Consider the following 15,776-nt stretch of genomic DNA (forward strand, 5'->3'; position numbering starts at 1 on the left):
TGAAGGTAATTTTTCCTGCAGGCGAGGTCTTTCCAGAAAAACTCTTTTTCTTATAGAAGCCTTAAAAAATAGTGGTCATTTGTACCAGTCTGAGGCTAAGTTTGGGAAACCCTATCCTTCCTGATAGTATCATGATAGCATAGCCTGTTACTTTCTTTAAGATCTAAAATGAAAGGAGGGGTGAGATGTTCTATTCTTTGTAATATTGGAATTAATAAGAAGTTTATTTTGCTACTTACTGGCTCTCCTTCTGATCCCCTGTAACCTTTGGCACCTTTCTTGCCTTTGATCCCAGGTTCAGCTATCTGGAAGGGGAAAAAACAAGAACAAGGAAGATTTTCTAAGTGGATGGTGGTGCTACCAGCTCTTTTCTATTAGAAAACAAGAGAAAGGCTTATTTGCTTCCTTTTGTTCAAATTTCTAATTACAATAGAATTGAAAATTATGAAAATGACTTATCTAATAGATAATTTGGTGTTAGTCCAAACCTCACAAGAGCCTGTGAAGGCCTTGAAACAGCTATGCTGAGCCTCTAAGTAATTTTTTTTCTGTTTTGTTTTATTTTAATTTTATTTATTTTTATTTGTCATAACATTATATATAAGCATAAGCATGAAATAACTATACGATATATAAGCATATATATAACCATAAGTATGTAATAATTATATGAAATTGTATACAACCAAAGGTAACATTAGGACAGGAACGGTAGGCACCCTGGTGCTCTTATGCACGCCCCTTACAGACCTCTTAGGAATGGGGTGAGGTCAACAATAGATAGTTTTTGGTTAAAGCTTTGGGGATTTGGGGAAGAGACCACAGGGTCTGGTAGTGCATTCCTGGCATTAACAACTCTGTTACTGAAGTCATATTTTCATAATTATTTCATAGCTTCAAACTACAGAGGTGCTGTAGGAAGATTCACCTCTAGAGTAGTGCTTATCAATTTTTTTCTTAAAGTAAAATAAAGATCACATCTGATGTTCAATCAGTATCTGCTGTGATTATCATCCTGTGTCCAGCAGCCCCATCCACTACTTTCATGACTTGATGACCAAAAACCTGAACCTTTCCTTGGCTGATGATCCCAAAAACAGACTATATAAGTGAGTATTTCTCAACCTCAGCAATTTGAAGATGTGTGGACTTCTGTGTAACTCAATTTACTCCCAAATAACTGGCACAGAGTTTTAGGCTGAATCACAATTAATTCCCTCTTTTATCTTCTAAATTTGCTTGCGGTTGAACAAATCCCCCATCCATTCCAGTCATTTCTAAACTATAACACATGGGTCTTTTCAGAATAATACAATCCATCTAATGTTACTACATAATTCTCATTTCAAATAAATAGGTAGAATGGGGTGAAAAACATGGATTATTATCTAAAGGAGTTGATTCTTGACAAATATGCTCTATTCCATTTTTACTTACTTGTTTACCAGGCTCTCCAATTTCACCATCATCGCCTTTGGGCCCAGGGTAGCCTTTGGTGCCCTAAAGAAGACAAGGCAACATTTTAAAAAAGCATATAAAGAATTTGGGACTGACTTCTGCAACTGACAGTAAATAACTCCATTCTCCTAAGCCTTCTTCAGAAAAGTGGCACTCATTATTTTATTTATCAGAATATTCAACTGCAATACAAGTAAGATTTTGGTTTCCATTCAGTGCGCTGTTCTTTTTAAACTATTTATTGTATCAAATAGGACTGCTGGCAAAGGAAAGTTTTTCAGAACAAATGACAAAGTATGCCCAACTCATCTCAAATATACATGGCAGGAATACAATTTTATAATATTTTGTGAGAACCCCAACAATCTCTTTATAGAAAAGTCTCTTTTGGACCTGTAAGATTTCCCTTCAGTGGCTGCCCCCCCTCCCCCCCCAATCCCTTCCTCTACAACTTGACATGTGCAGCACTGGACAGTGAAGCACACATCCTGTCAGCCTCCGCCTATGATGCTTGCTTGCTATCGGCTGCCATTGTAACGGGAGGGGGGAGGTTTTGCTGGTATATGGGAGAGGGGGAAGAGAGCTGGTGGAGACATCTCGAGAAAAGGGACGAAACTTCTCACAGGCTTCAAGCAGCTGTGAAAGGAACTGATAGCTGTCAAGGTCAACCTTTCCGGCATACCAGAGAGATGGGGCCCATCTGAAGAAGAGCCCCACATGGCACCTTGGGGAGATGTAAATTGGACACTGAACCTGATTCCTTGGGGGGAGAGATTTGGGATTGCTTTCAATATCTAATTTTTGCGCCTATTGCCTCAGACTTTGCTTTTCTTTCGTTGCATTCAGTTCATACTCAGTAAAAGTATCTTTCTCTATAAACATAGAGTTGGGGTTTTTCTTTCTTGGGTTTTGAACCCAACCATCCTGACACATCCATTAGTGGCCAGGGTAATTCTGATGTGAGCTGGGAAGGACAGAAGGCTGAGAGGATGGGAATAATGATGACAGAGAACAGACCTGATCTACAAATCCACTTGCCCTGTATATCAGTATTTATGAAAAAGTGCCAGAGAGACACATCCTTGAGGTATGCTCCTGCTACATACAAATTTGTAATTCATTGTTCCCAAACATGGTCAAAGATGCATTTGTGAGAAAAATCTGCTTCTGACTACCTTTCAGCTCCCCATCTTAAGGCACCTCATTACAATATTATGTCATGAGGCAAAATTATTACAGGAAACTAACAGCTTAATTTAGGCCGCTTTACTTAAAATAAATAGATATAATTGAGAAATCCAAATGCTGCAGAAGCGGAGGATGACTTTTTCGTGCTTCTTTACAAAACAAACACCAGTTTTTTCAAGAAAGAAACAAGGGATTCTCATTTCACCTGTTCAGTAAGGTAAGGAGGAGAAAAATACTTACATTAAGTCCACGGTCCCCTCTGATTCCGGGATCTCCCTGGAAAAGTAAAGTAAGATTGGAAAGTAAAATTAAAACAGCATAAAGTGAATAACTTCTGTTTAAACTTTTGCACTATGAAATGAAACTTACTGGAGCACCAGGATAGCCAATGGTCCCATTTCCTGGTGGGCCATCATCTCCCTAAGAGGAAATTGGGGGATTAATAGAAGTCAGAGTTTGAACCTATTGGCAATTAGTTATTATAATCCACAATGACAAAAAGCGAAATATGGATAAAAAATGGATAACTGGATAAAATATAAAATCTTTGAACGAAATAAAAAAAAAAGAAAAAGCTGAACTGACGTCTTGACCAATATGTGATTTGAAACTCAAGAGTTAAGAATCTGGAGGGTCTTTATATGCTCCTGGGTCTGATTTCTAATTTGCTTTATTAAATTTTCCTCCCTTTGCATTATACCAATTTTTTGATCTTCTTTCCATCTAGCACTTATTTGCCCATATTGAAACCAAGTATAATTCCTCCCTTCTTCATTTAATACCTGTAATGATTTTAATTGCAATCTACCTCCTTCAGCATACAAAAGTTCTTTATAAGTAATCATTTCCTGTTTCTGTTCTATATTTATATTGCATGTCTAGGGCTCGCCCATATAGGAATCTTGTAATCTAATTTATAAGAATATTTTTTCCAGACCCGCAAAAGAGCACTTCTCAACACATGATTCTTAAAAGCCCTATCCACTTTTTTTTTTCATAAAATAAGTACGCATGCCATCCATATAACAAGTCATAACCTTCTATATTCAAAATTCTTTCCTCCGTTAAATTAAACCAGTCACTTATTACTGAAAGGGCTACTGCTTCATAATATAGTTTAAAGTTAGGCATTTTTAAGCCACCTCTTTCCTGTGAGTCCTGTATTATTTTCATTTTAACCCTCGCCTTTTTACCCTGCCATATAAATTTATTAATCCCAATCTGCCAATCTTCCAAATTTTTATCCTTTTTAATTATTGGTATCATCTGGAACAGAAACAAAAATCTAGGTAACACATTCATTTTAATCCTTCCCAATAGCGACAACTGCAATTTTTTCCAGACACTCATATCATTCTGAACTTTTTGCCATAGCAAGTCATAATTATTCTTATAAAGTTTCTTGTTCGATGAGCTAATATAGACCCCTAAATATTTAATCTTTTTTACCATCTCAAATCCTGTCATTTCCTCTAGTTTTTGTTTCTGTTGTATAGACATATTTTTAATTATCACTTTTGTTTTATTCTGATTTATTTTAAATCCTGATACCTTTCCATATTTATCAATTACTTCCAACAAAAATCTACTTGAATTTATAGGATTTGTTAAGGTAACCACTACATCATCTGCAAAAGCTCTAACTTTGTACTCATATTGTCTAATCTTAATTCCCTCTATTTTCGTTAATTCTCGTATTTTATCTAATAATGGTTCCAGAGTCAAAACAAACAATAATGGTGATAAGGGACATCCCTGTCTCGTTCCTTTCGCAATCTTAATAACTTCTGTCAAACTACCATTTATTATAATCTGTGCTGTTTGCTCTCCATAAATCGCTTTGATTATTCTAACAAAACAATCTCCAAATTGCATTTTCTCTATTAATTTAAATAAAAAATCCCAATGCAATCGATCAAAGGCTTTCTGCATCCAAAAAAATAAGTGCTGCTGAAGTATTCTTCTTTTCCAAATATTCCAATATATTAATAATCTGTCTAACATTATTCCTCATCTGCCTCCCTTTTATAAAACCAGATTGATCAGTATGAATTCTTTGTTGTAAAACTAACATTAATCTATTTGCTATTATTTTTACAAAAATCTTATAATCATTATTTAAAAGTGAAATCGGCCTGTAATTACCGGGTTTAGAGCAATCTTGCTCCTCTTTTGGTATCAGTGAAATAAAAGATGTTTTCCATGACGGGGGTATTCCCACTCCTAGTTGTATCTGATTAAATAGTTCTTTAAGCGGGCCTAATATTTCATCCTGTATTTTTTTATAGTAACTTGCTGTAAGACCATCTGTACCAGGGGTTTTCCCCATTTTTTATTGTTTAATTGCCTCCACTATTTCTCCAGTAGCTATCAGCCGATTCAGCTCCTCCCTCTGTTCTAGTGTTAGAATATTAACCTTATAATCTTTCAAATAATCACAAATATCCCTATTCAATATTTTGTCTTTTGCATATAAAGCAGTATAAAATTCTGAGAATGCCTTTTTAATTTTATCCTGTTGATATATCTCTTTGCCTTTATATTCTATTTTTTGTATGACACATGCTTTCTGTTTTTTCCTTAAGTTATATGCCAACCATCTCCCAGGTTTATTTGCATTACAAAAGGTATTATGTTTAGCATATTGTATATTTGTTGCCACCTGGTCTGCCATTAACATATTAAATTGACTCTGTAATATTTTTATAGCCTCTTTAAGTTTGTGATCTTGTGGGTTTTGAATTAATAACTGTTGCTTCCTTTGAATTTCTTCTTCCAAGTACCTATTGTATAATGTGTTGCTTGAAATAGATTCGGAAAAGGATTTGGTAAAGGACTGTATGATAAAATGGGCACAGAATATTCAGGAACCAATAATGTTGGAAACATGGGAGAAAATCTGGGTTAGAAATGTTAAGTTTACACAAGCACAGAATTTAAGGGAAAATTTTTATAAGATGTTTTATAGATGGCACTTAGATCCCAAAAAATTATCACGTTTGTATCCTAATATCCAAGCGAAATGTTGGAGGTGTGATTGTGATGACGCTATTTTCGTATTTGGTGGACTTGCAAGAAAATTAAGGCCTTTTGGATAAGAATTTGGTGGATTATTCAAAATGTATTGAAGAAGATAAAGTTCCTGCCACAATTTTTCCTTTTGGGAATCATAACGGATTGTACAGGGATTGAGACTAAACTGATTCTGAATTTAATAACAGCAGCAAGACTATTGATTGGACAATATTGGAAGAAAGAAGAGGTACCTACAATAGAAGAATGGATACTGAAAGTCATTAATTTGGCTGAGATGGCTAAAATCTCAGCTTTCTTAAAAGACAATACGCAGGAAAGATATTTAATTGAATGGAAAAAATGGATTGATTATATACAAAACAGATATCAGATTAAGAAATATCAGATTGCCTTTGAATAATTAGAAAGTTATTTTATTTAATGGGGAGGGGTTTGGGAGATGAAAAGCTTTGGATGAGGTTAATTGGATTGGAAGGGAAAATTTTATTCTATGTTTGGTTTATGTATAACAATACCTTGTGATTGACCGGGAAGCCGGGGAAGGAGGGGAAGGGTTTTGGGAGGAGGGGGAAAAAGGGGGCGAAAATGTCTTTGTTTTTTTAAAAACTTTTTCAATAAAAAAAAGAAGAAAAAGAATAAGAATCTGGAGGGTCATGTGGTCTTATTCATTCTTCCCAGTCCACAGAGAAGGACAAAAATGGGGGGGGGGGGGGAAGAAAGCTAAAAATGAATGATTGGCTAGACAAATGAAATGTAGGACCATTGGGTTTAGGTTACTTGGATTGAAGATCTACTGCTATAACACTGCTAGTAAAAATTTGATTTTTGCACATGGCAAAGGTGACTTGAAACTGAATTCTTGGGGATACTGGAAACAATCGCCTTGGAAAATCCATTTTTTATAAATGTTTCTGAGGTGTAGAAGAACAAAAAAAATTTTTTTAATTGTGTTCATTAAATTCCTTTAAGTATTTTTTTTTTAAAAAAACACCCCACTCTATCACCAAACATTGGTTGTCTATAAACTAATGCTTAAATTATGGCAATTGATTCAAAGGCATTTGAAGTACAGGAAGCAATATAATTGAATAAATTGGATGGAGAGTTGGTGGAATGATTCCCATGATTACAGATTAGTTATACTGTGTTTCCCTAAAACTAGGACGTGTCCAGATAATAAACCCAATTGGGCTTTCGAGCGCATGCGCTAAAATAAGCCCTCCCCCCAAATCCCCCCCCAAATACTTAGATGCACACGCAGCTGCCACGCAAACAACACGTGAGGAGGCAAGGCCAGAGGGGGGGAACAGGAGGGGGAACATGCCCCATGCGCCCCACACACACCTGCCATCCACACAGAACGGCCTCGCGAAGGCTGCTCCCGCAAACCCTAGCTTGCGTGCCCCTTCTCTTAGTGGTGGCCAAAAAAAGAGCGGCTGCAAAAAAACTCTTGCCAGCCCTAGCCCTGTCGACCTGGGACTGAGGGGAGGGGGACTGGTGCCAGAGCTCTGAGCAGTGGCCGGTGTGGGCTGTCTGCACAGCCATGAAGCAGGATTGGCATGGCTGGTTCTCGCCCACAGCATTGCCGGTAAGGATTGGGTCAGAGCTGCTGCCGCCCGAGATCAGCAGGCCAGATTTAGTGAGCTGGATGCACTGCTGCCACTCGGGAGAAGAAGAGAGAGAGTACGCGCTGCAAGAGACCCCATTTCTCATGTTCTTCTCCTGGGTGATGGCAGCACATTCAGATCCCTGAATCTGGCTTGCCATCTCGGCCGGTGAGGGGGAGTGGCAGGTTGGGAGGAGTGGGGCAGCGGAGAAGCGAGACGGGGCTCCCCTTGTCGTCTCTTCTCCCCCCATCGCTGGGCAAGGCAGGAGTTGGAAGTCAGGTAAGACATGCATCTTGCTTCTCCACCGTGTCTTACCTGACTTTCAGCTCTTGCCATGCTTCATGGCTGCACAGACAGCCCGCACTGGCCACTGCTCAGAGCTCCAGCACCAGTCCCCCTCCCCCAGTCCCAGGTTAATAGGGTTAGGGTTGACAAAAGTTTCTTTGCGGCCGCTTTTTTTGCAGCCACCATTAAGGGAAGGGCGTTTGAGCTAGGGTTTGCGAGAGCGGCCTCCGCAAGGTTGTTCCACGTGGATGGCAGGTGTGTGTGGGACATGTTCCCCCCCTTTGCCTCCTCACCTCGCCTCCTCATCTTGTGCTGTTTGCACAGGAAGCAACCAAAAAGTTGCCACAATTGCTGGAGGCAGCTGCCTGAGTGGCCCTGGCGAAGCAGCTGGTAGGCGCTCCGGCACCATTCCTCTGCCGCAGGCCAAAATTTAAGGCCCTCCTGCACCTCAAAAATAATAAGACCCACCTGATAAAAAGGCCAAGGCCATATTTCAGGGGTCAAAAGAAGATAAGATAAGAAACAAGGTATTTGTTCAATACGGGAACAAAGAGCAATTGTTCTGCTGTTTGTTAGAATTACCGTATATACTCGAATATAAGCCGATCCGAGTATAAGCCGAGGTCCCCAATTTTACCCCAAAAAACTGGGGTAAACTGGGGACTCGAGTATAAGCCGAGGGTGGGAAATGAGGCAGCTACCGGTCGGCGAAACCCTCCCTCCCTCGGCCGAGAAGGCTGGCGGCTCCCCCGCCCCGCCCTCTCACTGCACCGGCAGGGCTTCCCCGCGCTAAAGCAAAAGCCCGCCAAGTTCGCGCCGGCCGGTATAATGTGAAAAAAAGGAAGAAAAAAAAAACTCGAGTATAAGCCGTATATACTCGAGTATAAGCCGAGGGGACGTTTTTCAGCACAAAAAACGTGCTGAAAAACTCGGCTTATACTCGAGTATATACGGTATTCATCCCTGCTCAGAAATCGAAGTGCTGATTGCATAAAGAATTTCTGGCTTAAAATATTACATGATACAGGATACAGGAACAAATATTGGTTATTGGTGTCTACTACTACCCAACCAGTCTAGAGAAAAATGATATAGGGTCTCTTGCTTGGTGGGGGGGGGGGTTGGACTAGATGACCTACAAGCAGGGGTGAAATCCACTTACCTTTGCTACTGGTTCGGAAATGTGAGCACGTATACGTGCTGGGTACACTTGCGTGCACCTCCTCCACACATGTGCAGAGCCTACTGCACATGCAGAGGGTAAAAAATGGGACGTGATGACGTCCAGGCAGGTGGGTGGAGTCTCCTGCCACTACCGCTTCCGGTTCACCTCAGCCGGATACAACCAGCTGAATTTCACCACTACCTACAAGGTGTCTTCCAACTCTATTGATCTGTAAATCTGTAAAATATAGATATTTCCCAACAGCAAACCATTGTTCTTTCAAAGAAGTTTGAAGCAGGAATTATTGAGGGCTTTAATAACCTAGAATATACTATTCCAAAAGAGAGGACACGGAAGACAGTTCAAGAGCCAATGGAGCACAAAAAGCTTAGTTAAGATCTGAAAATTACAGAGTATTGTAGAATCTGAGGACAATAAATTAACCTTATTTAGTTACGTTAAAAATGAAAAAGAAAATAATTAATATACCAGCTGCAAGATGCCTCTGACAACAAAGAAAGACAGCAACTATATTCTTCTTTTGGCACAATGTGGTATGGGGTCTACTAAGCAATTGTGAAGAATAGAAGGGGAAGTTAGGATTGAAGTTTAATCAGAACAGGGAATAGGAATTTGGATTGTTTTAGATCTTTAGTATGCTTAGCTCACTTGAAAATCATCTGTAAAAAATACACAAATGCAGGATGATTCTTGGCTTGGTTCTTATCTGTGCTCATGAAAAATACTGGAATAGCAGTTGATTGTAGTTGGTATGAATTAGTAATGTAATATTTCTTTAAAAATTCAATTTGAGGCTGCATCAAGAGAAGTATAGTTTCCAAATCACATGAATGGATGAATTACCCTTTACTCTGCATTGGCCATACCCTATTTTAAACATTGTATCTAGTGTCCAGGCAGTGCATTTTAAGACTGAGTTAGACAAACAGGAATAAATTAAGGATAATGAGGATAATCAGGTGCTTAAAACAAAGCCCTCTGAATAGAAAATTAAAGAACTAAAGAAATGTTAGCCTTGCAAAGACTGTGTGAATGGTGGATGGGGAAACAATGCCGTTCTTCAAGGACATAGAAAAATGTCAGATGGAAGATCATTACTTATTTCTTTCATTCCAGAGCATTGGACAATCATCTGTCAGGATGCTTTAATTTGCATTTGTGCACTAAGCAGGGGATTGGAATTGCTGGCCTCAGTGCCTTCTTTCAATTCTAGAATTCTATGATAATGGGGAGAAGGTAGTGACAACCCTATGAGATTTAAAGACTGGCTTGAGGCTTAAATGACCCCTTTGAACTCCAGTTGCTCCAGAAGCTTAACCATGTATGATTATGGCCAGGACTGTTTTCCCTGGAAGTAAACATAATTGGAACACCAGCCAAATTAAAATTTAGCATTCCCAGATATTATGTCACTCACTCTATCACCCATCAAACCAGGGTTTCCAGTTATTCCAGGTGGTCCAATCTGTCCTTTAGGACCCTGAAAAGTAAAAAGGGAAATAGTTACATTAATATTTAGTGTTAATTTAAACCAAATGACAAGACAACCACAATTCATTTTCAGAAGAATAGCTGTACAAATTCTATACTGTAGTATCTTTGAGTAACAACATATCACCGTATCTTTAAGATGCTGCAGACTCTTACAATTAATGTTTTGTAGATTTATGTTACATTGCTTTCCTCTTTTTAAATGAGCCTGATATATTGAAGGATAGCAGATTTAAATCCAGAAATTTTGGGAGCCAACTTTTTTATTCTTATTTATACTTTGCAAAGTTTTATCACTTGTTTTCCAGGTCTCACAATATGAACATCATACAACACCAACCAGTAATAAAATACCCTTAAATATTCTAAATATATAAATTAACATCTAAAATGCACAATGTTTCCTTGTTTTAATTGACATCTGTATATATCCTTTAGTTGACATCTGTATGCATTTTGTAACACTGTTGATCTGAGAAATGTGTGTGAGAAATTCAGTGAGATAGGGGATTCTCCCCAACCACAGACACTAACCTCTGGTCCAGAAGGTCCTTCATCTCCCCTAAAACCCTTAGGTCCAGGTGCACCTACTTTACCCTAGAAAAAAAATATGTTAGTTCAGTGGTTTCATTCTTCATAATACATGGCCAGAACCAACTAGTTTTGCAGAAATCACAAATCTTGTCCTGAAACCTCATAAAATGATCTAAAGGGAGTTTCCTGAAGTTGCTGTTCATTTCATTTCATTTCATTTCATTTCATTTCCTTCCTTTCCCTTCCCTACCTATCTACCAAATTTGGAGTGGGCAGATTTAGGAAGGAGTTTGATTTATAGGCTTCAAGTTGTTTATAGTTTTTTTAGTATAACAAGACCCAAATTCTTTCATATTGCTAGTTCTATAGGGACATTTATCATCGATTGATTACCCCTTTTTAAACTAAATTTCAAGGGCATTGCACTAATTCGTATACGCATTATTTGTTAGACAAACAGGACAAATCTATTTCTCCAAAAGTACCAATATTCTGCTACATTATTTGTAAACTTTCCCCACAAATGTTTGCCAACAGTCTTTGATGGTAGAGATTAACTTTTCTTTGTTTTACTGCACTGAACATATTTTTATTGGTCAATGACTGAAATAAAATTTTTGTTTGTTTGTATATTTAGGAGGAAGAGACTTTTTATATATTATTCTTTTTGAAAATATTTTGCAAGCAAGTAGATTTTTTAAGTTTATAATACCTTATGCAGTTTAGCTATTGTTGGTAACTCATATCAACATTTTAGCTTTGGAAACCCAGAGGTAGATCACATGCTGCCTCATTAGTTCCAAATTTAGAGGCTAACAATATGTTATATAAGTTAAGAAAGTACCATATTTTTCGGTGTATAAGACGCACCGGAGTATAAGACACGCCTTAATTTTGGGTGAGGAAAACAAGAAAAAAAGAATTCTGCCTCTGCCTACCAGCATCAGGATCCGCGGCGTCCTCACTTCCATTCGGATTTTTATAACAAATTGCTTTGGGCAATCGGGGAGGAAAAAGAGCATTGCCTCCATGCATTGCGGTTTCTGGCATTTTCCTCTTCAATTCCCCAAAGCAATTTGCAGAGCCGCGTGCCCCTCCTCCTCCTCCTTCTCCTCCTTTCTCTTTCCGCCTGGCCAGATCCGCCTCCTGAGCCAGGAGCAGAAGCCGACTGCCCTCATCCTGGGTAGTCTGGAGAAGGGACAGGCTGGGCGGCGAGCCACCTAGCCTTATACCTCTCACGCAGAAGCGCCCACTTCGCAAGAGCATTGCCTCCATGCATTGCGTTTTCCTCCCCAATGCAATTTGCAGAGCCGCGTGTCCTCATAAAAACGCAGAAGCAGAGGTTTTCGGCCGGTTCCAAGAAGCACCCTAATGTGAGGATCACCGCCGCCTGAAACTGCCAGAAAATGCAATGCACAGAGGCCGACAATCTCCGAAGGTGTGCGGGGAGGCAGCAGGTGGATGGGGCTACATTCAGCGTATAAGATGCACCCAGATTTTCACCCTCTTTTTGGGGGTGAAAAATACAGTCAGTCCTCTACTATTGCTCATATTTTATATGGACAATTTCAATGGTTTGGGTTTTTTTAGATAATTTCTGCAAATGTGATAATACTTCACTTTCTATCAATTGATTTATCAAACAGTCGACTGTTTCTATTTACAAGCAGCTTTGATTACATATTTTACCAGTCTAGATCAAGAATAGGATTTGAAAAGCTCCCATTATCATACAAAATAAATAGCTGTAACTTTTTAGACTTTTATTGGAAAAGGAAGTTATTTGTAAATGTGGATTTGCTTGTAAATATTCGCTCTGAAGTCAGATGTGTTAGGGGCTAAATCCAATTACTTATACCTTTTCTTTCTCTACCACTGGGCTGTTGCCATGAGAAATTTCCTTACAGTGAGAATAATTAACCAGTGGAATGGCTTGCCTTCAGAAGTTGTGGGTGCTCCACTGAAGTTTTTCCACTAGTCTGGAATGGTAAAGGGTTTCCTGCCTGAACAAGGGGTCGCACTAGAAGACTTGCAAGGTCCCTTCCAATTCTGTTATTCAATTAAACATTTTTTCTGTCATGGCTCTCCAGCATTGCTGTTTGCTGAATGCTGGAGCTCTGGGGGTATCAGTTCAGGAGTAAAACTTTACAAAACAGTAATTTCAGATCCAACCTCTTTGCCTTGGGTAAATGAAAATTATTCAGATTACCAGGTCCAATACAAACACCGTGCAAATACTAGTGTCAGGCCTGGAAGCCATCTTTTGCACTGGGCCTTCAGGCCTGTCACATTTACTGCTGTGGGAAACTGGGAGGGGGGATTGTACGGAGCAGGGGTGATATATAATTATAATAACATTCCTTTCTCAGAGAGTCAAGGACATCTTGCCCTGCACCTGGAGGGTTGTGACTGGGAGGCATCTCCAGCTGGGATGGTGCTTTAATTGGACCATGTGATGGACATGTGGGTGCTGGGCAGGGACTTGGACTTTCTCTTGGGTGGGGAAAACCTGGAAGCTTTCAGATTCGGGCTTTCCCAGATGTGCTAATATGACATCTCTAATAAAATGGAACTTTGAAGAACTTCAAGCCTCAGAGTCTTTTTTCATTGGGGGTGTTACTTGGAACCCTGACAGCTAGGAGTTATATACATGTACATATATATTTGGCAGGTGAGATTTCAAAAGTTTAATTGCATTTAAAAAATGAGAATCAATTAGCATGGGGTTCAAATATACTTGCATCAAGTATAGATGCAAATCTGAACCATCATTTGGTTCACATATGTAGGTAGTCCTCTACTTAAGACCACAATTGAGCCCAAAATTTCTGCTGCTAATTAATTAATTAATTAATTACTAATTAAGCAAATTTCGTCCCATTTTACAATCTTTCTGGCCCCAGTTTTAAGTGAATCACTGCAGTTGTTAAGTTAGTAACATGGTTAAGTCAATCTGACTTCCCCATTGACTTTGCTTGTCTGAAGGTCACAAAAGGTGAACACATGACCCAAGACAATGCAACTGTCATAAATATGAGTCAGTTGTCAAGCATCTGAATTTTGGTCATGTGACCATGGGGATGCTGCAACATTTGTAAGTACGAAAAAAGTCACTTTTCAGTCCAGTTATAACTTTGAACAATCACTAAATGAACTGTTATAAGTTGAGGACTATCTTTACCTGCACAGCGAAGAGGATGCAGAAGCCTGATCTTGCAATATTTTAGATATGGAGGTTACTCATGAATATTGCAGAATATTTTATGGAAAAGTTAAGGATTCCCCATACAAAGAATAGCGTTAGGATGAGTATTATTTATTTCTTTACTTAAAGCACATTTTCATCCTTGTCATTTAGAACAAACTACGAAGACAATAATCAACAGGGAAACTGTACAATTTAAATTTTAGTTTTGTGCAACAGTACTGTCTAGGACATGCAGTATTATCAGTTAATTTGCCAGACTTTAGCTTTCCGTTGAGCCAAGAAAAACCCTGTACTGGCTTAATAACCAAAATAAATAGCTTTAAGAACTTCCTATTCCCCCTTTTATAGCCCTTTATAATTTGTTTTTCCTAAAAGAGGTATCAATTTTCATTATTCTACTGATGCCAATTTATTTGACAGTTTAGTTTTTTTAAAAATTTCATTTACTTGAATCATGAGTTCTAAAATGTGATTCATGGCCATTTTGTATCCCCCTTAGAAGGAATAATTGTGGTCTCTTTTTTCTTCTCTTTTTAAAAAGTCTGTTGCTTGAGGAACTCTTGCTTGGTCACCTTGATGCAATATGTTCAATTTTATATAGAAAAACACAGAGGGCTCTTATAGCAGGGAAGGTTCTAAATGGGATTTATGTCAGCTTTTATGCTAGCTGCTGTTTTCAATTTGCCATTTTGGTGCAGAACATCTGCATTTTATTTTAACAATACGTGTTGTTTTAAAACTACAAACTGGACTAATAGAATAGAGCAAGAGGCCTCACTTTGGAGCATTATGGGATCGAAATGTCCTGGATCTGTTGAAAGACAATTTTCTTCTATCACTGGAATACACAGGCCAGTAGAAATATATGCAGAGAAGTGGAAAATATAAAAGCAAAAGGGACAATAAATAGTATCTACTGCAATCTATATACATGGTCTTATATTAGAAAATATAAGAGGAACTCATTAATAATGTGTTTTCTTATTCAGTGTATATTTCATAACAGTATCATCTGTTCTTAGTAATGTTATTGATAATGATACAAGGATACCAGATCCTCACATTATGAGCCAGAATCAAGCCCTTTTTGACTGTCTTAATTGCTTATACGGCTTTTGCACTACTCCCATCACTAATTACACTGATTGATCCTCACTGTGAAAAAATTATTATTATGAAACTCAAATTAATTCAAAGCCAGGGCCTTGTCTAATATTCTCTTCCTTTCCACTCATTGGTTTACATTTTCCCTCTGCCTAACTGAGCGATCAAGGATGCAGAAGAATTGAGAGCATCTTACTGGCTCTCCTGGTGGTCCAAAAAGTCCCTCACGGCCTTGTTCTCCTGGTGGACCTGGCTCACCCTAAAAAAAGAGGAAAATAAATGTAGCAATACTTCCAAAGTAGAATAAATAGAAAAGCAGAAGAAACAAAAGACAATATAACATTTGCAGAGTTGAATCATATGTGTTCTATACGTATAATATATATACTAAATTATACCATATTTTGCTTATAATCAACACAGGAAAGCAATATCAAGCAAACACTATCAAAGGCCCAGATAATCTTAAAATCCATGGATTGTCTACTCAAAAAGCTCATTTAAAACAAAAATCATATCTTGCCCAGAATCCTCCAGAGATTGGAGGATTTTGGCATAATTATACTGTATGTAGGATCCATTGCATCATATTGTCATGGAAGCCAACTATTTCCAACGTTCTTGCCAATTTGCTTGTAGAATAAAGAGTACTGAGAAGTTAATGGCTCAAATGGGACTA

The 15,776-nt window shown here is 38.4% G+C and overlaps 1 protein-coding gene across 1 annotated transcript in view; it reads right to left on the reverse strand.

Annotated features, from left to right (window-relative positions):
• Window positions 1-15,776, reverse strand: part of COL6A1 (collagen type VI alpha 1 chain) — a 68,512-nt gene that overhangs the window by 22,432 nt on the left and 30,304 nt on the right. The window contains exons 20-26 of the mRNA XM_058184921.1: window positions 15,294-15,356; window positions 10,786-10,848; window positions 10,178-10,240; window positions 3,016-3,066; window positions 2,887-2,922; window positions 1,438-1,500; window positions 240-305 (exon numbers count right to left, since the gene is read on the reverse strand). Of these exons, the coding sequence (XP_058040904.1) occupies window positions 240-305; window positions 1,438-1,500; window positions 2,887-2,922; window positions 3,016-3,066; window positions 10,178-10,240; window positions 10,786-10,848; window positions 15,294-15,356 (405 nt within the window). The remainder of the gene's footprint in view (window positions 1-239; window positions 306-1,437; window positions 1,501-2,886; window positions 2,923-3,015; window positions 3,067-10,177; window positions 10,241-10,785; window positions 10,849-15,293; window positions 15,357-15,776) is intronic.

The sequence above is a fragment of the Ahaetulla prasina genome, chromosome 1 (genome assembly GCF_028640845.1).
Source record: "Ahaetulla prasina isolate Xishuangbanna chromosome 1, ASM2864084v1, whole genome shotgun sequence".
Classification (NCBI taxonomy): Eukaryota; Metazoa; Chordata; class Lepidosauria; order Squamata; family Colubridae; genus Ahaetulla; species Ahaetulla prasina.